General features: G+C 42.7%; 1 protein-coding gene across 1 annotated transcript in view; it reads right to left on the bottom strand.

Moving 5' to 3' along the window:
• The window catches only part of LOC111979916 (nuclear body protein SP140-like protein), a 65,424-nt gene extending 44,295 nt beyond the window's left edge, over positions 1-21,129 (bottom strand). Inside the window, exons 1-4 of the mRNA XM_024010602.3 lie at positions 20,546-21,129; positions 14,396-14,570; positions 13,936-14,163; positions 13,604-13,723 (exon numbers count right to left, since the gene is read on the bottom strand). Coding sequence (XP_023866370.2) covers positions 13,604-13,723; positions 13,936-14,163; positions 14,396-14,570; positions 20,546-20,689 — 667 coding nt within the window. The 5' untranslated portion in view covers positions 20,690-21,129. The remainder of the gene's footprint in view (positions 1-13,603; positions 13,724-13,935; positions 14,164-14,395; positions 14,571-20,545) is intronic.
• Between the last annotated feature and the right edge of the window lie 4,038 nt (positions 21,130-25,167).

Genomic DNA, 25,167 nt, shown 5'->3' with positions numbered 1-25,167 from the left:
AGCTGCCCGTTCTGCCATGAGCTACAGCAATGAGCCTTCCGCCAGACAGGAGAGCCAGACAGCCTTCCGCCAGACAGGTGCAGTCTGAGCCATCCGTTCTCCGCAGCGCCATCTGAGCCATCCGTCCTCCCAGCGCGTCTGAGCATCCGTCTCCCAGCGCGTCTGAGCCATCCGGTCTCCCAGCGCCGTCTGAGCCATCCGTCTCCCAGCGCCGTCTGAGCCATCGTCTGTCCTGAGCCATTAGAGCCGCCCAGTCTGTCCGAGCCGTCAGAGCCGATAGTCAGTCAGGAGCCGCTAGAGCCAGTTATCAGTCAGGATCTGCCAGAGCCGCCAACCAGACAGGATCTGCCAGAGCCGCCAACCAGACAGGATCTGCCAGAAGCCGCCAACAGACAGGATCTGCCAGAGCCGCCAACCAGACAGGATCTGCCAGAGCTCCGCGTCAGACGAAGCCATGAGCGTCGAGAGCCGTCAGCCAGCCATGAGCGTCGAGCAGCCGTCAGCCAGCCATGAGCGTCGAGAGCCGTCAGCCAGCCATGAGCGTCGAGAGCCGTCAGCCACCGATGAGCGTCGAGAAGCCGTCAGCCAGCCCATGAGCGTCCAGAGCCGTTAGCCAGTCATGAGCTGTCCCTTAGCCGGAGCGGCTATTTACCCAGAACTGCCCCTCAGTCCAGAACTGCTCTCTCTGTCCGGAGCTGCCTTTCAGTCCGGAGTTGCCCTCTATCTGATCTCCCTCTCTATCCTGAGCTACCTCTATATCCTGATCTATCCCTCTGTCTTGAGCTATCCCTCTGTCTTGATCTATCCCTCTGTCCCGGTGCGGCCCCTGTGTTGATGTTACCAAGAGGATTTTGTGGGGGTAAGATGAGGGTGGACATTCATAGGGGGAGATGGAAGCTGGGATTGACTATGGTGGGGTGGGGACCTCGCCGGAGCCTGAGCCACCACCGTGGTCAGATGCCCACCAGACCCTCCCCTAGACTTGTGCTGGTGCGCCCGGAGTTCGCACCTTATGGGGGGGTTATGTCACGTTCCTGACCTATTTCTGTTAGTTTGTTATATGTGTTAGTTGGTCAGGACGTGAGTTTGGGTGGGCATTCTATGTTTTCTTTGTTTCTATGTTGGTTTATGGGTTGCCTGGTATGGCTCTAATTAGAGGCAGGTGTTTGGCGTTCCTCTAATTAAGAGTCATATTTATTTAGGTGTTTTCACAGTGTTCGTTGTGGGTGATTGTCTCCGTGTCTGTGTCTGTACACCACGCGGGACTGTTTTCGGTTTGTTTGTTCCTCGTTCATTTGTGTAGCCTATGTTTCCTATTGTGCGTTCTTTCTTGTTTTATGTAAGTTCGTCGTCTAGGTCTGTCTACACCGTTTGTTGTTTTTGTTAGTTTAGTCAAGTTCGTGTTTTCTTTAATAAATTATGTGTTCAAACTCAGCTGCATTTTGGTTCGATCCCTGCTCCTCCTCTTCTGATGAAGAGGAGGAGGAAAGCCGTTACAACCATAGCCCCATGTCACTATGGTCAGCTGTAATGCTCCATATTGGATTTATACTAGGGTTATAATAGGGTTTCATTTGAGCTTGTCCTTCTGCCCCTATATTTTTCCCACACAGGGTCGAGTGGAAAGAGCATCCGTACAGAGCTGCTGGATGACCCCGGTGAGTTTGTGACGGGCGCGTCAGCTCTGGAAGATCCTTCCTGGAAGAAAGACATCCAGTGGGACGGGAAACCACTCAACGTCCTCATCGAGGTACAGATGGAAAGAGAACACAGAGAGAGAGAGATTAAGAGAGATGAGAGAGAAAAGATGTGTGTTTGGCACTTACCAACCTACTGTACAAGGAATGGTTTAAGATAGTCTGCAAGGTCTTTAAGGACCTGTGATGAAAACATTTCCCTTCTTCAAAAACGTTTTACTAGTACTACTACTGTCTTTGTTTGTTTCTCATTTTCAGAGCAAGATCTTGGTAATCCACTCTCTCCTGTGTAAGTGCAAGCTGTGCAGCTCCACGGCCAAAGACAGGGTACGTTTCTCCCTCTGACATGAAAATGTCATTCATTCATTCATTCCCTTTACAGTGATGTTAAGAAACATCTTGGAATTTCATTATTAAAACTGAAGCATTCGTTTAACCAATGTGATTGGCTGATTGGTAAGTGGGTGCCACCATGTTCCCGAGGGTCGAGGGAGAAACGTACCCTGTCTTTGGCCGTGGAGCTGCACAGCTTGCACTTACACAGGAGAGAGTGGATTACCAAGATCTTGCTCTGAAAATGAGAAACAAACAAAGACAGTAGTAGTACTAGTAAAACGTTTTTGAAGAAGGGAAATGTTTTCATCACAGGTCCTTAAAGACCTTGCAGACTATCTTAAACCATTCCTTGTACAGTAGGTTGGTAAGTGCCAAACACACATYTTTTCTCTCTCATCTCTCTTAATCTCTCTCTCTCTGTGTTCTCTTTCCATCTGTACCTCGATGAGGACGTTGAGTGGTTTCCCGTCCCACTGGATGTCTTTCTTCCAGGAAGGATCTTCCAGAGCTGACCGCCCCGTCACAAACTCCACCGGGGTCATCCAGCACAGCTCCGTACGGATGCTCTTTCCACTCGACCCTGTGTGGGAAAAAATATAGGGGCAGAAGGACAAGCTCAAATGAAACCCTATTATAACCCTAGTATAAATCCAATATGGAGCATTACAGCTGACCATAGTGACATGGGGCTATGGTTGTAACGGCTTTCCTCCTCCTCTTCATCAGAAGAGGAGGAGCAGGGATCGAACCAAAATGCAGCTGAGTTTGAACACATAATTTATTAAAGAAAACACGAACTTGACTAAACTAACAAAAACAACAAACGGTGTAGACAGACCTAGACGACGAACTTACATAAAACAAGAAGAACGCACGAATAGGAAACATAGGCTACACAAATGAACGAGGAACAAACAAACCGAAAACAGTCCCGCGTGGTGTACAGACACAGACACGGAAGACAATCACCCACAACGAACACTGTGAAAACACCTACCTAAATATGACTCTTAATTAGAGGAACGCCAAACACCTGCCTCTAATTAAGAGCCATACCAGGCAACCCATAAACCAACATAGAAACAGAAAACATAGAATGCCCACCCAAACTCACGTCCTGACCAACTAACACATATAACAAACTAACAGAAATAGGTCAGGAACGTGACAATGGTAAAATAACTTGTAGCGTATTATCGATAATAGCTAAAAGTGTGTCATTTACTTTACTTTATTACGTTTATTTTTGCAGGGACATTTTCAGTACAAGTGCCGGTTTTAGCCAGTCGGCAAACTTTCTACCGTAGTCCCTGGGCAGTACAGACAATGAGCACATACAGAACAGAAAGCAGCAACATATGACAACTAACACTTAGTATGCAGACAGGAAGAGCAATAACACAATAAGCAACCAAACAAAAGACAGAAAATTAACAAACAATATCTACACACCTAACAAACTACAGACAGGTTGTGTGTTCCAGTTACGTGTGTCTGACGCCAATGAGTTCCAGACATGGGAAGCTCTCATAGTGAAAGCCGTCTGACTGAAGGTGCTTTTCCTGAAGGGAACTATACAGTCCCCTCTCATGGCAGACCTTGTGGATCTTCTGAAATGGGTTTTCTGCTTGATAAAAGCACTAAGTGGGGGCAGTATTTGAGGTGCAGCCAGAGAAAGAGGGTTGCCAACATGTAAAAGTGTCTAGCTATAGATAGCTATAGAATGTTGTTTATTAAACCTTCTGAGAATAAAATGTGTACCTGATGCAAACCGATCCTTATGTAGCATTCCATTGATGGCTCCACAGGTGACTTTGAAGACTTCCTCTTTTTCCTGCTCAGCTTCTTCTTCCTCCTCATCATCGTCATCCTCCTTAGATTCTGAAGTAAAGACAAACAAAGAGGTTTAGGGAAAGATGGTTTATTATATAAGTGTGAAGGGTCAGGCCTGTGTCACAAAACCTTATAACAACAAAAACACATAGTTAGAGAGACAACACACATCCCCCTTTACCAGATAACCGTACAGTGTTCTTAAAGGATTCAGAAAGATTCCATTTGAGATGTGATTATGTGCACATACCTGTTGATTGACCGCCCGCGATTGTGAGCAAACAGATATTTCTTGGCCATAGAATAGGAGAACCAAAGTGGACAGAGACCCACTTTTCACATATATGTACAGTCAACATCAAAGACTCTTTCTTTAATTCTAAAATGGCCCTAAGACCCACCATGGACAATAACAACAAATAATCATCTCGTCACAAGTATGAGTTCACCAGCACTAAGAAAATATCACAATTCAAATGCCCACGTATAACACCCTCCACATCCATCAACTGGATAGCGGACTCAAGCTTGATTGTCAAAGTTTAGAACAATAAAACAAAACTTGATTCCAATCGACTAACAATCATAAACCTCAACAATGTACTAGCAGATGCATTATGACGATCCGCAGACACTTTCTATGCAAATTTTCACAATGTCGCCAACATGTTCCTATTCCAGTATGTAATAAGCGTCCACTGTTACCTTACATGAAAAGCTGAAACTACCCATTCCTGAATCGTCGTTACTTCTGACTTTTATAGACGGCTTTGCATAAGGGCACCTCCGAACCTATCCACAGATCTAATTCAGTATATCCACCACCATAAAGTAAAGTGTTATTACTCTGGTACATAAATGAGAACTGTGGGTGAACTGTAACTCTACAGAACTAACCACAGATAATACACCGCTAGGACTGTGACTAAGCAATTTGATGGCATTTGTAACAAACCTAAATAGTCAAAGTTTGCACTGTTAATCCAGAGGATGTGGGTATATTGAAAAGTTTGGTCTAGCCTACACTGTGCACTCTTTCCTGGTTCTTTTTAAGTCTGGTTGACAGTTAATTGACTTCCTGAGGTTTGGTGGGAGATGATGGAGGGGGAGAGAGAAGGGGGACAGACATTGCTTTTGAGTGGTGAAGTGATCTGAATTTGGAACATCCTGTGAAATAACTGTACAGCCTTCTTGTTTTTTATCAGAAAAAAAAAAAAGGGTATTAACCTGTATTAATGCTCATCGTGTGTCTGCAGAGTTTCGGGGTGCTACGTGGGGTCGGATTGAAGTGTGTGGTTCACGGAGGGCAGCGAGTAGAATCACTGGGGGATCCACTGTCCGCGGAGCGGGGGTACGCCACCCACTAACCACAGACGCCCCCACTCTAACGTACGGTTAGGTGGTGGGGGTGGCATGCTGCTTTTCAACTGCTTTCATCTGTAAGAGGCACAGGGCGGCCAGTGGCAACTTTGGGCTATTCAAATCTTGGTGTTCTCTGGCAAATGCCAAACGCCTGCACGTGTTGCTTTGTCTGTCTAAGCCTTTAGCCACCCACCTGTGGACATCGCTTGCCCTCCTCCCGCCTCATCCGCTAGCTCTGTTTACTGTACACAGGTTGTGCAGCAGTAACAATGCACATTGTGCCCTCTTGGAGTAACCCATTGCCGCGGGCTCTACACCGAGATTACTCCTGCCATCCACAACATAAGGTACGGAAGACGTCTACTCACTCTCTTCTCGAGTCTGTTTCTCCTTACGCGGTTCATGAGCAGTCTACGGGGTGTGTTGGTGGCCCTGCGAGCGCTCTCTTCACGGCTCTCATAGACTCTGCTTCATCCTTGACAAGAGCGTGTGCTCCCTCGGCTAGGTTGCCCTCGCCTCCTCCAGTCTACTGGCGTCTTCGGCCACCGACTACGCTGACAGACAATGCAAATCACTTGGCTTTGCCACAGCTCGCATTGATGTGGCCAATCCTTACGATGAGCTTGCACTACCTGAGCGATTTGTGTCGGTGTATAGACTCCCGTTCTCATCATGCTACCACATAGACGTGAGAAGCACCGTCCACGCATTCAAAAGTGGACCAAAACAGTCAGCCAGGGCCAAAGCATACGGAATGAGAAGTGGTCTGTGGTTCACCACCTGCAGAACCACTCCTTAATATTGGGGTGTGTCCTTCTAATTTGCCTATAATTTCCACTAGTTGTCCTATTCCTATTTGGACATGTAACCTTCAGCATGTGAAAATTTATTGTCAATCAGTGTTGTTTCCTCAGTGGAACCAGTTTGAATTTTACACGACGAGTGATTGACTTGGAGAGTTAATCAGTTGTGGTGGTTTTAAGTGTTCCCTTAATGTTTTTGGAGTTAGTTGTATTTATCGTGCACCTGGCGCTTCTGTTTCGGCGTACCCTTCGCACGTTCTTGTTCTAAGTCTTTTAATTTTTTTGGTTTGTTTTTTTTTTTGTTTGTTCTGGTGTTCACATTTATTAAATAGGAATATGTTAGCGCCTGCTACCGACGCTGCCCTTTGGTCCATTCCCTTACGAGGCGATGTGAAACACTATTACGGACCAAAAACATTGAAAGCTGGTGCGCATGCCAGCGTTTGCAAAATAGTATAGGAACAAGATTTCGATGTGCCCCGAGTGAACTGATACAAAACAAACCAGCTGGGTTTAAAGACGTTTCCAGTTTTTCCATTCAATTATTTATACAAAATTCTTGCAACCAGTAGAAATGTTAGTACAGTGTGGGGGCAAAAAAGTATTTTCAGCCACCAATTGTGCAAGTTCTCTCCACTTATACAAAAGATGTACAGAGAGGCCTGTAATTTTCATCATATGGTAACTATGACCAATCTATTCAACATAAATGAAAAATCAATGTAGGTACCGTATTAACCAAAATAAAAAGGTAAATGAAGGACAAAAAAGTACATAAAGACGTTAAACGAAAATCACAGTTGTAGGATTTTTAATGAATTTATTTTGCACATAAAAATTATGGTGGGAAAATAAGCTTTTGGTCACCTACAAGAACAAGCAAGATTTCTGGCTCGCCTTTTGTCACGATGAACCCTGTAACTTCTTCCTCTTTAGAGGCTTCCTCTGTCCTCCACTCGTTTACGCTGTGATTAATGGCACCTGTTTGAACTTGTTATCACAACCCCGTATAAAAGACCAACCTTGTCCCCAACGCGCAAACAGTTCCATCACTCCAAACTCCACTATTGGCCAAGACCAAAGAGCTGTCAAAGGACTTACCAGAAACAAAATTGTAGACCTGGGCACCAGGGCTGGGAAGGACTGAATCTGCAATAGGTAAGCAGCTTGGTTTGAAGAAATCAACTGTGGAGCCAATTCATTAGGAAATGGAAGACATTACAGACCACTGATAAATCCTCCCTCGATCAGGGGCTCCAACGCAAGATCTCACCGCCCGTGGGGTCAAAATGATCACCAAGAACGGTGAGCAAAATCCAGAAACCACACGGGGGACCTAGTGAATGCAACTCTGCAACGAAGATTAGCTGCGACCAAAGTAACAAAGGCCTACTACATCAGTAACACACTACGCCGCACGCGAGCTCCAAATCTGCAGTGCCAGACGTGTCCCCCTGCTTAAGGCCTAGACAATGTCCAGGGCCCGTCTGAAGTTTGTCTAGAGAGCACTTTGTGGATGAATCCGAAGAAGATTTGGGAGAGAATGTCTCTTATGTCAGATGAAACCAAATAGAACTTTGGAAAAACTCAACTCGTCGTGTTTGGAGGACAAAGAATCTTGAGTTGCCATCTAAAGGAACACCATACCTACTGTGAAAGCATGGGGGTTGGAAACACATCATGCTTTTGGGGCTGTTTTTCGCAAAGGGACGCAGGACGACAACTGATCCGTGTAAAGGAAAGAATGAATGGGGCATGTTCGTGAGATTTTGCAAGTGAAAACCTCCTTCCATCAGGACAAGGGCATTGAGATAAACCGGGCTGGGTCTTTCAAGCATTGACAATGGATCCCAAACACACCGCCCGGCGGCAACCGAAAGGAGTGCCTTCGTAAGAAGCATTCAAAGGTCCTGGGAGTGGCCTAGCCAGTCTCCCAGATTCTCATACCCATAGGAAAATCTTTGGAGGGAGTTGAAAGTCCGTCGCTTGCCCAGCAACAGCCCCAAAAATCACTGCTCCCTAGAAGGGATCTGCATTGGAGCGAATGCGGCCAAAATACACAGCACCCAAGTGTGTGAAACTTGTGAAGACTTACAGAAAATGTTTGACCTCTGTCATTGCCAACCACAACGGGTACATATACCACAGTATTGACGAATAAGACTTTTGTTAATTGACCAACTACTTATTCCCACCTAATTTGCAAATAAATTTCCATAAAAAATAAGCTACAATGTGATTTTCTTGGATTTTTCGTTCCTCAATTGTCTGTCATAGTGAAGTGTTACATTTGATGAAAATTACAGCGCTCTCTCTCGTTTTAAGTGGGAGAACTTGCCACAATTGGTGGCTGAACTAAAATCTTTCGTTTCCCCACTGTATATGAGGGGTAAATACCATCCCAGTTCTGCAGATTTTGCTGCGAAGCGAGATAGAATAGCCTAGAGGCTTAAGAGCCCTTTTTGACCTGTTGCCCGTCGAGCAAGCGCCACTTAACCCCTAATTGCCTCCTGTAAATCACTCTGAAATTAGAGCATCAGCCTACAATGAGTTGTAGGAACGATACACGATTGTATGGACATGGCTCTGGGCAATAATGCATCGTGCGTGAAGCATCATCAATGATCAAGCTTTATACGAATTAAGACATGAACTTATACCCTTAGACTATAGCTGAAGGTTCAGACTTTTACTCACCGTAAATGGAAACTTAAAATCAAGGCAAATGCCACTGTGGTCCAGGTGACTTGCAGAAAGAGCTACGACCGTAGGTCATCGTAATCTTACTAAGTTGTCAAGACTGACTACATATAGCCATCTATAAACATAATGCACTTAAAGGTTAGCATTTTTTTGAAACATAAGATGTGATAACAACTTGTACGAACAATAGATCAACGGTGCGCGGTAAGAAAGTCGGAGCTAATACATTCATAACCGTCCAATGCAGGTCCTAATCAAATACCTGCGAAATATAGTATGTATAACCTGAGTAAGCCTAAAGTATTTGTTGTCCACTTATCTTTACTCCAACTAGGGGAGGGGGTGGAATGATTAGGTATAAATGATATAAGGAAAACAATAATAAATATATATAAATATATATATTACCTATATTATACTATATAGTATATATTTATATATATATACCTACGTAATATTATATCTTATATATATACACAGTGAGGGAAAAAAAGTACTTTCGATCCCCCTGCTGATTTTGTCTACCGGTTGCCGCACTGACAAGCGAAAATTATCAGTCTATAGTTTTAACCTGGTAGATTATTCTGAATCACGTGAGGAGACAGAAATAACAAAAAAATCATGAAGAACGCATGTAAACATTTTTATCAATTGTTAGCATTTTAATGAAGGGAAATAGTATTTGACCCCCTCTCAATCAGAAAGATTTCTGGCTCCCAGGTGTCCTTTATACCAGGTAACGAGCTGAGATTAGGAGCACACTCTTAAAAGGGAGTGCTCCTAATCTCAGCTGTTACCTGTATAAAGACATCTGTCACAGAAGATACTAAATCAATCAGATTCCAAACTGATCCACCATGGCCAAGACCAAAGAGCTCTCAAGGATGTTCAGGGACAAGATTGTAGACTACACAAGGCTGGAATGGGCTACAGACCATCGCCAAGCAGCATTGGTGAGGTGCAACAGTTTGGTGCGATTTTTTTAGCCTCTGACACTGCCTGGTATAAGAGTCCCTGGATGGCAGGGAGCTTGGCCCCGGTGATGTACTGGGCCATACGCCTACCCCCTGTAGCGCCTTGCTGTTGGATGCCAAGCAGTTTTGCCATACCAAGCGACTGATGCAGCCAGTCAAGATGCTCTCAATGGTGCAGCTGTATAACTTTTTTGAGGATCTGAGGGCCATGCAAATCTTTTCCAGCTTCACTCAGGGGGAAGAGGCATTTTTGTTGCACTCTTCATGACTGTGTTGGTGTGTTTAGACCATGATAGATCCTTAGTGATGTGGACACCGAGGAACTTGAAGCTCAGGACCGGCTCCACTACCGCCCTGTCGATGTGAATGGGGGTGTGCTCGGCCCTCCGTTTCCTGTAGTCCACGATCAGTTATTTTGTGTTGCTGACGTTGAAGGAGAGGTTGTTGTCCTAGCACTACACTGCCAGGTCTCTGACCTCCTCCCGTTAGGTTCTCAACGTCGTCGGTGATCAGGCCTACTACCGTCGTGTCGTCGGCAAACTTAATGATGGTGTTGGAGTCGCGCGTGGCCACGCAGTCATAGGTAAACAGGGAGTACAGGAGGGGACTAAGCACACACCCCTTACGTGCCCTGGTCTTGAGGGTCAGCGTGGCAGATGTGTTGTTGCCTACCCTCACCACCTGGGTGCGTCCGTCAGGAAGTCCAACATCTAGTTGCAGAGGGAGGTGTTCAGTCCCAGGGCACTTAGCTTAGTGATGAGCTTCGAGGGTACTATGGTGCTGAACTCTGAGCTGTAGTCAATGAATAGCATTCTCAAGTAGGTGTTCCTTTTGTCCAAGTGGGAAAGAGCAGTGTGGAGTGCAATAGAGATTGYGTCATCTGTGGATGACGGGTCAGGGAGAGGTTGAAAATGTCMGTGAAGACACTTGCCAGCTGGTCAGTGCATGCTCTGAGTGCGCATCCTGGTAATCCATCTGGCCCTGCAGCCTTGTGAATGTTAACTTGTTTAAAGGTCTTACAATGACTCCATCTTGTAATTAGATATGAAGATAAAAAGAGTCAGCCCCCATTTCAACCCAAGACCTTGGTGTTTCTCCTAAATTTGAAAAGAGTGTTGTAAGATATACCGGTGCTGAGAAATACACACAAGAGTAAAATGTGTGACAACCAACGGAAGTCTCCCCTATATGATATTGTATATGATACAGACCTTTTTATATATATCCCAGTGTAGTGTATGGAAACATTGTCCAAATGACATAGGCCTGATTCGAGTATGAAAAGTGACTAAGCTGGGCCTCCCGGGTGGCGCAGTGGTCTAGGGCACTGCATCGCAGCGCTTGTTGCGCCACCAGAGTCTCTGGGTTCGCGCTCTGTCGCAGCCGGCCGCGACCGGGAGGTCCGTGGGGCGACGCACAATTGGCCAATTGGCCGGGTTAGGGAGGGTTTGGCCGGTAGGGATATCCTTGTCTCATCACGATCCAGCGACTCCTGTGGCGGGCTGGGCACAGTGCGCACTAGCCAAGGGGGCCAGGTGCACGGTGTTTCCTCCGACACATTGGTGCGGCTGGCTTCCGGGTTGGAGGCGCGCTGTGTTAAGAAGCAGTGCGGCTTAGTTGGGTTGTGCTTCGGAGGACGCATGGCTTTCGACCTTCGTCTCTGCCGAGTCCATACGGGAGTTGTAGCGATGAGACAAGATAGTAATTACTAGCAATTGGATACCACGAAAATTGGAGAGAAAAGGGGGTAAAAAAAATAAAAGTGACTCACCTGGTTCAACTTTTCTGGTGCTACACGTCTGTTGAATTGTTTTAAATGGTCAAATGAATATAATCAAAATATATGCTGTACTGGATCAGTTTTCCCAGAGTGGTGTTTCTTACAGCGATACTCGTACTCTCCAGTTCTTACTGCTCTTCTCCCCACACTCCTCAAAGCCACTTGGGATAGAATCATCGACCCCTGACCACAAATGCACCTCTCCCCTGTACAAACAATGTAAGTCAGACGTCAACCAGCAACCCGAGACCACAATTCTCTCTCCTGGGGACAAACCAATGAGGAAGTCAGACATCAACCAGCAAATCGAACCACAATGCAGCCTCTCCCCTGGGACACAACAATGAGGAAGTCAGACATCATACACACCAACCTACAAATGTAAAACCATGCAAAGTCAATAGACCATTGTACACATGTGCCTGACTGTGATTGAAACCTGGGTTCCTGCAGCACGAACATTTTTTAAGTGCTGATGGGTAAAAATAAAAGCTATCCTTGAAGCCTTTAGTCAAAGTCACACTAGTCGACATATATTAGGACACCTCATAGCTGTCCTAACCAGTTTAAGAGTTACAAGCGGGGTCTTGATATAGAGACAATGCCAGCGAGTCTGGTTCCTGCCACCAACACGCATACATTGGGTGGTTAAAATAATCTTTTGATATTTCTATATGATTAATCCATAAATGATCTAGACCTAATTGTAACAGTATCTCTTGAGCTTTCGGCAATGATTTCAAGAGGCCTATTTCACAATTATATGCCTACATTTTTATTTTGATTCTTTATTTCCCTACATCATGTTATTTCAGTTATCCAACATCACTTTGCTAAAAATATATGTTAAAATTGGGCATGCCTATAAATTGGGCAATTGACGGCATCTGGGCTTACGCTGACTTTGTGTTCAATGAAAATGATAGACCTTTCAAACGTTGTATGTAACGTTGTATGCAACATTATCTGCAAGTGACTTGATGCCTCCTGTGGCAAAGAGATTCAGAGTTGTTAAATGGGAGTGACAAGTGTGTTGAAATAAAGGTMATCTTGTAAAAAATTCCACTTTAAACAACCATCAGAATTAAAGAAAAATATGCATGCCAACATATTAGAGTAGGCAACAGTGGGGGCTGCTGAAGGGAGGACGGCTCATAATAATGGCTGAATGGCACGAATGGAATGGCATCAGATGGAAACCATGCGTTTGATATATTTGATTSCATTCCACTCCAGCCATTACCACGATCCAGTTCTCCCCAACTAAGGTGCCACCAACCTCCTGTGGTTGGCAAAGTGATCGTGCCAGGTGAAAATAATATCCAACTTTTTATCATTGCAACATTTGATGTAGACTACAGTCACATTCACCATGGTTGCGTGTTACCTATAGAGTTTACAGCTGGTAATGCCTCATCGCGATTGGTTATTCCCCATAATTTGCAACAATGTCAATGAGCCTCATCACGATCTTTCCTTTGCGGTAGCTCAAAATGTTGTGATTACCCGCTGAGATAACCTTTTATGAGTTGATTTTACTCCTGGGTCAGAGTTTGTCTGATCAGTGTCTTAACATCATCCTAAAACCAACTCTGGGCTGGGAGTTTTTGTTTTTGTCTTAAAAATTCCTAGGACCTTTTCTGAGATGTTTGTGGATACGGGCCCTGGTTTTGAGGAGTTTTTAAAGGGGCAATCAGCAATTTGAACAATAACAAACCATTCCACACCACTGTTTCATTAAAAGCTCAGTTTTGGTGGTGGAAAAAAAGAGCTATGGAGGCAAGGACTGACCATCCATGCTATTAACATTCTAGTTTTAACCAAGTTTTGAGGGTATAGAGTGTGTGTTTACATTTACTTTGTTTACAAACATTGGAGTTAAACAAGCGTATACAGCATTTTGTTCTGATGGGGTACGACAGTTGAACTAAGCTCATGAGGTATTTATAAGTTATATTCTTCGAGAATTAATGGGTATATATCATATGTATAAATCCCAAAATGTATGTAGCAACTGCAGATTGCCACTTTTAAGGTCTCAGGCAAGGATATTCGGCCAAAACACATCCACCATTACACACAAACACATCACATAAAGTCCTTGTTATGACCTACCTTTGGCCAGCTTGTCCCTGTTGAGCGTGCCTTCTTTGTCCCCACAGGTGACTGGGAGATGGGACTTGTAGATGGGCCAGGTCCAGATGTCAGCTTTCTCCTTCTTACTGAAAGGAGAAGCTGCATGGGGACACGTTGGGGACAGTCATTAAGATGTGACTTGAAATAACAAATATATTTCACCCCCCCCAAAAAACAAACCTACTACCTACGCTATGAATTCAGGAGTCAATATTTACTCAAGAAAATGTCTGTTTGAAGTTAGAGGTCCTTTAGACTTCCCTACTCAAGGCCTCCTCTTTCCCCCAGGGAACACGAAGCCTGGAACTCACAGTATTTGGGCCTCTGAACTTTCCTCTTCTGACTGGGGTTGGACTGGGTGGACGTGCTGGGCTGCTCCTCCGCACTCTCACTTCTCTTTTTCTGGTTCCTCTTTTTCCTTCGTGTCTCCTTTTCCTCCTCGTCTTCCTCTTCTCCTTCCACTGAACCCTTCTTCTTCTTATCCTCCTCCTCTTCCTTCTCCACCTTCTCTGGCAGTTTCTCATAAAATGTGAACGACCCTACAAGGGATTGGAGGCAAAATTGAGCCAACCATGCAACCTAATTCATGTACACCTAATAAAAAAKTATTATTATTACAAATTAGACWGGGCTTTGAACCTCAACTTCAAAGAATCCACCATTGTGACTACATTTATACTATACTAGGAGTTAGAATTATATATAGATATTAACCTATCCATACAAATGCCATAATAATACAATAATAAGAGTGAAGACTCCAGAACTGACCKTCCAGCAGGCGTTTTCGTAGCAGGCGTAACGTGGGGTACTGCAGCAGGAGGTGGTCCCTGAACACACAGTTCCAGAACACCTTGATGCTGTCGGGCCTCTCTGCCTCCACCCAGTCCAACACCTGGTACACACCCTTCTCCCTCACCTCCTTACTCCTACACTGAATCAGCTTCTGCAGGAGGGGTCAAATACAACACCATGGTCCAATTTGTGGGGGTTAACAATTTGTGGCTGGAGTAGAGTGCTAGATTTGATTCTCYAGAAGCAACTGCCATCCCAATCAGTTCCTTTTTACAGACAGAAATTCATGGACACACGTCAGGCATTACTAATCAATGATCATCAACGCCAAAGTCCACTCTTACAATAACATTCAAAGACCTGTTATTTATATTGTAGTAATAGGACAGTGAATGGTCTTAGTGTACACAGAACACTCTTACAATTAGTGTTGACCCGATGAACCCTGGAGATCCTCAAGGAACCCCTAGCAGTCAAGCCGGGAAATGGTTACAATCGTTTATCCCATCGTTTTTTTAAAAACACTTAAAATAAGGGATGTGTTTCATGTAGGCTTACCCTGGCGTGATGTTTTGATAACCGTGTAAATCTCTCTAGGACAAGGTGACTTTTATCAATATATTCGCCTGTATTTACCCCCCCATAAATGAAACGCTAATTAGCTACTAATGTAGTTATCATAAAGAACCACAAATGCCATGATGATCTGGACGAGACTGCTGAATCGAGGCAAAGGTAAGAATCTCTGGATTAACTATCTAATGTTAGCTAAATGTAGTCATGAATAAATTATCTACATTTCTTTAAATKGACAATTCTGTGAAGTGTATTGTGCAAGTTTAAAATTGACAATACCTGTTAGCAAAGGTGTCAGCTAGAAATKACATGCAGGAGCTTGCAAGGATTTGTAGTCTTGCAGGATGTCTACTTTGATGCTAATTAGAACTTTYGAATCTGAGTGTAAATAGAGCCAAATATATTGATAAAAGTCACCTTCTCCGTGAGAGATTTACAGCAGTCCTCCAGAGGAATTAATGGAATTACTATACAGTAATACAGTATTTCAGGACAAAATGAAATGTATTTAAGTATTTTTTGTTGTAGTGGCCACAGTAACATTAATACTCAAAAACCAAATAGTTTAAGGAAAATGGTTTTATATTTATCTTATGTTTAGCTCACATAAACTCGTCAAAAATGTATGTATTTTTTACAATGGAAGAATACCAAGATGGCTGCACGGTGGCTTCAATACAGCACCCACTTTGTCATCCAGAGTTTATACACATCATTGACCTTTACACAGGGGTTCCTCAAAGACCCTCGATGMCCCTTTTCAGAGCGGTTCCTCAAGGAACCTTTTTCAACCGGAAAGGTTCCGCTAGTGTGGCAACCCAAAAGGTTCTTCYAGGAACATTTACTCGCAAAATAGGAAGAAGAATTTTACCAAAGAATTCTGTATTCTAAAAATRTWTTTGTTACAAGGTTGRATCAGGGTTTTATTCGGTAGAGTAGAGTAAAGTAGAGTACCACAGTACAGTACAGTAARGTGTACAGTAGAGTTTAAATCAGTAGAGTACARTATAGTACAGTTTAGTTCAGTAGAGTATATTAGAGTAAATTATTGAACAATACATTATACTGAACTATACTCTACTGTGCTGTACTCTAATGTACTGAACTATACTTGTTTTATTTACTGTACTGTGCTCTACTGTATTGTACTGTACTCTACTGTATTGTACTGCACTCCCCTGCATTGTACTGTCCAGTCCGGACCGGACAAAATCTGAACCAATTATATACATTTATGTTTGGGACAAATATAGTCCGGACCAAATATGAACCAATCATACACATCTGTGTTTGGGCTAAATCAAGGCCGGTCGGGACAGTACCAAATCTGAACCAAACATAGACGTCTATGATTGGTTCACATTTGGTCCAAACATCTACGTCTGTGGATGTTGAAATCAAGGCCGCTCCAGACCACACCAAAAAAAGACATTAAAAAAAGAAGTCCGGACAGGAATAAAAAAAGACATCGGCATTGGTTCGTGCTTAGTGGGATTTAATTTATCGTTGCTTGGTTAACCCATTTTTCCCCAGACATGCCACTATGCAAAACTTATGCCATTAGTAACCCWAACATGTAATCCATATTGCTTTTTATATTTTATATTGAAAAGCATGTAAAAAGTATGTTTTAATCTCAGTCACAATTGTGACTGATGTGAACATGCAGTGCTCTGACTATAATGAAATTAAAACACATTTACCTCTATTCCTCAGCCGCAATATCTATATACAGTGCATTTGGAAAGTATTCAGACCCCTTGACCCCCATATTTTGTTACGTTACAGCCTTATTCTAAAATGTATTACATTGTTGTTTTCCCCTCATCAATCTACACACAATAGCCCATAATGACAAAAACATTTTTTAGACATAAAAAAATTAAATATCACATTTACATAAATATTCAGAGCCTTTACTCAGTACTTTGTTGAAGCACCTTTGGCAGCGATTACAGCCTTGAGTCTTCTTGGGTATGACGCTACRAGCTTGGCACACCTGTATTTGGGGAGTTTCTCCCATTCTTTTCTGCAGATCCACTCAAGCTTTGTCAGGTTGGATGGGGAGCGTCGTTGCACAGCTATTTTCAGGTCTCTCCAGAGACATTTGATCAGGTTCAAGTCTGGGCTSTGGCTTGGCCACTCAAGGACATTCAGAAACTTGTCCTGAAGCCACTCCTGCGTTGTCTTGGCTGTGTGCTTAGGGTCGTTGTCCTGTTGGAAGATAAACCTTTGCCCCAGTCTGAGGTCCTGAGCACTCCGTTCCTCTTTCCCTCRATCCAGACTAGTCTCCCAGTCCCTGCTGCTGAAAAACATCCCCACAGAATGATGCTTCCACCACCATGCTTCACTGTAGTGATGGTGCCAGATTTCTTCCAGACGTGACGCTTGGCATTGTACTTCAGCCCACTTACCCACACACCTAAACCCAATTACTCACACACCCCAGCCCCGTTAACCCGATGCCCTAACCCTAACACCCACATAAGAGCCGCCAGAACTCTAATTTTATGTGTTTCCTTTATTTTTTTCAGTTACCTGTATATCCAGCTATTCTCTGCACACCCCAACCCTGTTATTTGCATATCTTACTCATGTGACCTTTGACCTGTATACACGTATCATTTCATAGATAAACCCATAGTACAGTGGTATAACACCAATTAGTCAACTAAGCCTGATTACTCATACACTGTAAAGCAGGTCTACCYCTGCACAGTAGGGCCGTAGCTACATACAGTTGAAGTAGGAAGATTACATACACTTAGGTTGGAGTCATTAATACTCGTTTTTCAACCACTCCACAAATTTCTTGTTAACAATCTATAGTTTTGGCAAGTTGGTTAGGACATCTACTTTGTGCATGACACAAGTAATTTTTCCAACAATTGGTTACAGATTATTTCACTTATAATTCACTGTATCAGAATTCCAGTGGGTCAGAAGTTTACATACACTAAGTTGAATGTGCATTTAAACAGCTTGGAAAATTCCAATAAATTATGTCATGGCTTTAGAAGCTTCTGATAGGCTAAWTGACATCATTTGAGTCAATTGGAGGTGTACCTGTGGATGTATTTTAAGGCCTACCTTCAAACTCAATGCCTCTTTGCTTGACATGGGAAAATCAAAAGAAATCAGCCAAGACCTCAGAAAATAAATTGTAGACCTCCACAAGTCTGGTTCATCCCTGTCTCTTATACACATCTAGATGTGTATAAGAGACAGGTATTAAAGTTCATACTTTTTGGAGAAATGTCCTCTGGTCTGATGAAACAAAAATAGAACTGTTTGGCAATAATGACCATCATTATGTTTGGAGGAAAAAAGGGGGGGCTTGCAAGCCAAAGGACACCATCCCAACCGTGAAGCACAGGGGTGGCAGCATCATGTTGTGGGAGTGCTTTGCTGCAGGAGGGGCTGGTGCACTTCACAAAATAGATGGCATCATGAGGTAGGAAAATTATGTGGATATATTGAAGCAACATCTCAAGACATCAGTCAGGAAGTTAMAGCTTGGTCGCAAATGGGTCTTCCAAATGGACAATGACCCCAAGCATACTTCCAAAGTTGTGGCAAAAGGGCTTAAGAACAACAAAGTCAAAGTATTGGAGTGGCCATCACAAAGCCTTGACCTCAATCCTATAGAAAATTTGTGGGCAGAACTGAAAAAACGTGTGCGAGCAAGGAGGCCTACAAACCTGACTCAGTTACACCAGCTCTGTCAGGAGGAATGGGACATAATTCACCCAACTTATTGTGGAAAGCTTGTGGAAGGTTACCTGAAAAGTTTGACCCAAGTTAAACAATTTAAAGGCAATGCTACCAAATACTAATTGAATGTATGTAAACTTCGGACCCACTGGGAATGTGATGAAAGAAATAAAAGCTGAAATAAGTAATTCTCTCTACTATTATTCTGACATGTCACATTCTTAAAATAAAGTGGTGATCCTAACTGAGCTAAGACAGGGAATAAATGTCAGGAATTGTGAAAAACTGAGTTTAAATGTATTTGGCTAAGGTGTATGTAAACTTCCGACTTCAACTGTATGAGGACACAGAGGTATGAAATGTTTGTTTAGTGTCTCTTACACAATGGTAGACCTTATGTGAGTTTTGCTGAATAGTCACAAGGGTCCCTGGTTTATCAGAGTATTGGGACATAGCCACAGGTGTAAACCTGGTTCATATGGGTWTTAGTGCTGAGATATGCAGGTGTAGATGTTTTTTTCAAATAAAAATAAAAAATACTTTTTTTGGAGGGGGGGGAACTCAGTCGGGGTCTCAACTTGCTGTTGAGAGTTAGAATAGTAGAATACACAAGATGCAATTTCGAAACTTGGTTGTGCATCAGCAGATTTCCTCGTTATGTCACTCACTGACAGTCACTCAATTAGCCCATGTCACATAAATAGCTTTTAAAACTGCAAAAACTTCTCCCCACCACATGGCAAAATGTGTAGAATTGCAGGAAATTTGCTGTACAACTGCAACAACAAAAAAGTTATGTTAAGAAAACGTATTTGTTTACCTTTTGTTAATAAAATACTTTTTCTGCTAACAGATCCCGCTGTACATATTCAATTATAGTTTTTAATCCCGGTGCTGAGTTAATGTGAGTTAACCTATCAAACACTTCTTTTACAACACTTCTAATATAGGCCAGGCCCTGTTGTTGACTCATTTCCCAGCAATAATGCCTTGCATTACGCCTGGGAAGAAAACACTTAAATTGGCTCAACTTACCCCATGGTCATTGGCTCAATTTACCAGAAGGCAAACATTTATATATTAGCCCACACAGCTACAACGATGCACTTTTATGCTAGGTTTAAGAACTCATATTGAAGCTTACAGAGACCCCGACTAATGTGACGTATAGAACAATCTTGTAATGAGCTACTTTGGTTTAGATACAAGTATCATGATACCTCTAACACAATGAATGTATTTGACTTGGTGAAAATCTGTTTTTTGGACATAACTTGCTTTCCACTTTTTCCATTTGGTTTCTTCCTTCACAGACTTCCTCAGATGATGACTTCTTCCTAAATATTTTGTCAAATCTTGCACCAATCCCTTGTAATTACAGTAAAATACAAACCCTCACCTCAATAAATGTAATTCATTCATCCAATCATTCATTCATTTCAATGATGGTATCATTAACTTTTATTTTTTACAGTATAGACCTAACACAGTCAATTTTACAGTAATGTACTGTGTCAATACACAGTACTTGCTATGCTACTGCATTTATATTACAGTAGGTGTACTTTAATATTAAATACATCATTTTACTTGCCACCGAGCAGCCAATAAATTACTTCAAATTCATAACGACCCCTTTAAAGTAAACGCATTGAAAATCAAGGCACATATGTAAATTAGACCCTTAAACATTAAACAAAATATCTAAACATTTCAACAATTTATTTGTTTTTTGGCTTACAAAAGTTGTTTTTCGGTATTGTGACCGATGGGATTAAATTGAACCTTTGAGTGGGCGGGTATGTCTGGCGAAATGTTGCGGTCTCTACTGCTCACCTTGTACATTTTCTCTGGAATGAAGTGGTGGTCTCGGAGCTGGTTAAGAAAGGTGTGTGGTTGCTCCATGCACGACATTTCTGTCCTACTACAGCGGAAAAACTGCAGTAACTGCTTATCTGTCAAAAAATCCAACGGGTCCATTGGCGCCGATCGCAAATGCAGTTCACCTCTTCAATTCAGTTTTGCTATATATTTGCTATATGCTATATAAAAATGCTATATATTTACCATGTGACTGAATATTATTAACAGTTTAATAATTAACCAACCGGTTCAAATTGGGTTGCACATATAGATTCAGAAATTAAAGTATGATTGTAGGCTATTTACATTTCAATACAGGCCCAGGGTGGATAGATTCATTCAGACGATAGACGCGCAAAAGCATTCGAGACGAAAATAGWCTTCATTCCAGTTTGGACGATGGACGCAATCAAAACGTTTTCATCTGTAGGCCTACAACATGTTGTTATTGTTATTTTCGAAGATAAAATTGATCTCCCGCCAGCACGGAAGGCCACTTCAAATTACTTTTGGAAAGTGAAAGTACACATATGACTGTAGCGTACTGGCCACTCTGCCGCCCTAGGCGAGAGAACTACATATCCGCCCCTTACGAGAATAGTCCCAGTAAGCAAAATTACGTTAAAAAGACATCTACAATACGTATTTTTCCAGACGTTTAAGTCAATTTCTGAAAGGTGAAAATAGTATTTTCCAGATGTTGAAATCAGGTTCATTTTCGGTTCTGATTGAAAGTTGAAAATACATAATTTGTAGACCTCAACGTTTGGGCCAAATCAAGACTGGCCCAGACCGGACAAAATCTGAACCAAAYACAGACGCCTATGATTAGTTCAGATTTGGTCCAGAGTGGACCAAAAACCAACATCYGTGGATATGGAAATCAAGACCTGTCCAGATGGCACCAAAAAAGACATATGAGATGTCCAAAAGGCATCAATGCTGGGTCAATGCTGTGAACCTGATCTCCACTATAAAAATCAYCTAGASAATATCTCACAATACGATTAGACTAACATTTAGTTTTTAACAGCGGAGATTTGTATAACCCTTACTATCTGTCTCTCTAAGATTTGCAACATTATTTCAATATTCAAATCCAATTTCCAACTGTCCAAATCAAAACCAAATCAAATCAAATGTTATTGGTCACATACACATGGTTAGCAGATGTTAATGCGAGTGTAGCGAAATGCTTGTGCTTCTAGTTCCAACAGTGCAGTAATATCTAACAAGTAATCTAACAATTCGCCCAACAACCAGCTAATACACACACATCTAAAGGGGTGAATGAGAATATTTACATATATACATTTGGATGAGCGATGGCCGAGAGGCAAGGCAAGGKGAAAAATACAATATATACATGTGATATGAGTAATGTAAGATATGTAAACATTATTAAAGTGGCAATATTTAAAGTGGCAATGTTTAAAGTTTTCACTATATATTTTACCTCTTGGGGATGTCATTYGAAAACATAATGTTAACTTTCACTGCTATGCGGATGATACACAGCTGTACATTTCAATGAAACATGGTGAAGCCCCAAAATTGCCCTCGCTGGAAGCCTGTGAAGAAAAAAACTGCGAAGAACCTCGGCGTTACTCTGGACCCTGATCTCTCTTTTGACGAACATATCAAGACTTTCAAGGACAGCTTTTTTCCATTTACGTAACAAGTGGGACGCTACCGTCCCACCTATCCCAGAGAAGTTAACAAGAATTTTGTGGAGTGGTTGAAAAACAAGTTTTAATGACTCCCATCTAAGTGTATGTAAACTTCCGACTTCAACTGTATATCTCAGTCAATAGCAGAGGGGCCTAAACAGCCACATCTGAAGTTTTCCCTATTACCCTTCAGGGGGATTGAAGACGGGGCTTCATRAAAGAGTGGTACAGTATGCATAAATGGCTGGAATACTCAGAGTAAAGACTCTGCCTATTGCTATGCCTGYCGGCACTTYAGTCTCTCCCTCCTCAGGTGATTCARTGTTTACAACTGAAGAGGGGTTAAAAAATTGGRAAAAAGCAAMTTACAAAGATGKGGGATTTGTAGGCCWTGCCAAATCAGAATCACATACTAAYGCTATGTTAGCACGGGCAGAATATGAAAAGTTGACTGCAAGCAAATCCTCTCTCTCAGCCTCCTTAAATGCAGAATATGATAAATTAGTGAGGGAAAATAGAGAGTACATTAAAACTGTTGGAGAAACCCTGCTCCTCACAGTTACGCAAAACACTGCACAGAGAGCACAGGTCAGAATAAAGGAAATGTCCTCTCTATTATGGAACTGCTAGCCATGCATGATCACACAGTCAAAAGAAAATTGACAAGTCATAGAAATGCAACATACCTTGGCTGAAATGGTCCACACCTCGATAATTAGTGAAGTTGCACAAAGTGAGGCTTTTAGCATTATGGTCGACGAGACCAAAGACATTAGCCAGAAGGAACACATGTCCTTTKTAATTCGATACTATTACAATGGGTCAATATGTGAACGTTTCCTCACCTTTGAAGCAGCCTGGATGCTGCAGCACTTTCACAGAAAATTGTCCAAATACTGCAGAAGTATGGCCTTGACTACAGGAACTACCTAGTAGGGCAAGCATATGATGATGCCTCTGTCGTGAGTGGAAAGAACACAGGTGTGCAAGCACACATTAAATCAGCAAGTTAGCTTTTTATGTTCACTGCAATGCACATTCCTTAAATGTAGTATTAGTTGACAGTGTGAAATGCATCCCTGAAGCTTATTGTTTCTTTTCTCTTTTGCAGAAACTATGTCTTTGTGTCAGGGACATATGTGCACCAAAGGTGGCTAGAGGTACAGAGGGAGATGTTTCAGGGGCCCCCGAGAGAGTTACAAAAAGCTGATAGAGACACGGTGGGCATGTAGATACAATGCTTGCAAGACAGTGAGGGAGAGACTGCCAGCCATCATACGTCTACTGAAAGAAATATCTGAAGAGAGAAATGGGGACAGAGCTGTAGAGGCAAGAGGTATATTAGCCCAAATAGATCTGAAGTGTGTTGGCCTCCTTGTAACATTCACCAATGTTTTTGGTGGGGTAAAATATCTGTCAGATATTTTACAGTCCCCACAACTCAATTTGGGCACGGCTGTTACCCTGGTTGATTATCTTGTTGACACATTGAACAGTTATAGWGCGGGATCTCTCTTTAATGAGATTTGGGACAATACTGTGRCCCTTGCCGRGCAATGCAACATTGGTGTAGCACTTCCAGGCTGTCCAGGGCGTCAGGTCACACCAAGCTCTAGGCTTGAAGGGTATTACAGGTCAACACAGATAAGGAGTCATTTCAGGCAGGTTCATTCATTCCAATTGTTGATGTGCTTCTCTCTGAGGTGAAAATAAGATTTTCTAAAGAAAAATGTGCCGTAATGCAAGGGTCCGAAATGAACACCCGCCAAGCACCAAATGCGGGTAGATTTTCTGTTTGTCGAGTAAATCTCAGAAGGCTATTCGCCACACTGGCGGGTAAATGTTTGTAYCAAAATAGTAATGTAATAAAATATCTGGCATGATGGCTCGGAGGAAATTACTCATGTTTGCCAACCACAGACCGTCTCTAGCGCTCCTAGTTTTGCGGCACTGTTTGCCGTACGGGACATCAGCAACTCGACATCGAAAAACACACTTGCCATGGGTCTGCTGCTAGCTACTGTTCATTAAATAGCTGTTCTKTTGTGACATTTACCTGGAGTAAGCCAACCATTGAAACAAAAAACCCACCACCGAAAAGGAGGACGAATCACTTTAAAAAAAAGAACGTTTTGTGAGAAATGGAGGTTTGGAGATAAAGGAGTTTCAAGAGGCTGGCTACAGTATGATGCTGAGGCTGTGGTGATGAGTTGTTCTATGTGTCGCCAGTATTCTAAAGATAAAAGCAGAAACAACTCATTTGTCATCGGAAATAAAACAATGAGGCTGGAGAACATTCGTGACCATGAACACAGCAAGTGTCATATTGCCTGTGTGTCTGTGTCCTGGGCTCAGTCGGAGCCTCTCCTCTTGACCCTCTCTGTGACGGAGCTAATGGCAATGTCAGAGCAGACCAGCACGAAGATGAAGATACTGTTTAGGACTGTACATGCCACTGGCAAGAAGGCGAGTGTAACGATCGTCTACTTCGTCCTCCTCCTCAGACGAGGAGAGGCGAGGATCAGAGGACCAATATGCAGCGTGGTAGTTATATGACATAATGATTTATTAAACAAGACAAAAACTAAACACACTTGAGAATATACAAAATAATAAACGAAGTCAACAGACCTGAACAAACGAACTTACATAACACGAAGAACGCACAAACAGGAAAATAGACTACACAAAACGAACGAACAAACGAAACAGTCCCGTGTGGTAGACACAGACACAGGAAACAACCACCCACAACAAACAATGTGAAACAACCTACCTTAATATGGTTCTCAATCAGAGGAGACGTAAAACACCTGCCTCTAATTGAGAACCATATCAGGCAACCCATTAACCAACATAGAAACAAATAACATAGAATGCCCACCCCAACTCACGCCCTGACCAACTAAACACATACAAAAATAA

Source organism: Salvelinus sp. IW2-2015, linkage group LG20 (assembly GCF_002910315.2).
Source record: "Salvelinus sp. IW2-2015 linkage group LG20, ASM291031v2, whole genome shotgun sequence".
NCBI classification, from domain to species: Eukaryota; Metazoa; Chordata; class Actinopteri; order Salmoniformes; family Salmonidae; genus Salvelinus; species Salvelinus sp. IW2-2015.
The sequence above is the reverse complement of the archived record's forward strand: the minus strand, read 5'-3'. Positions and strand labels throughout refer to the sequence as shown.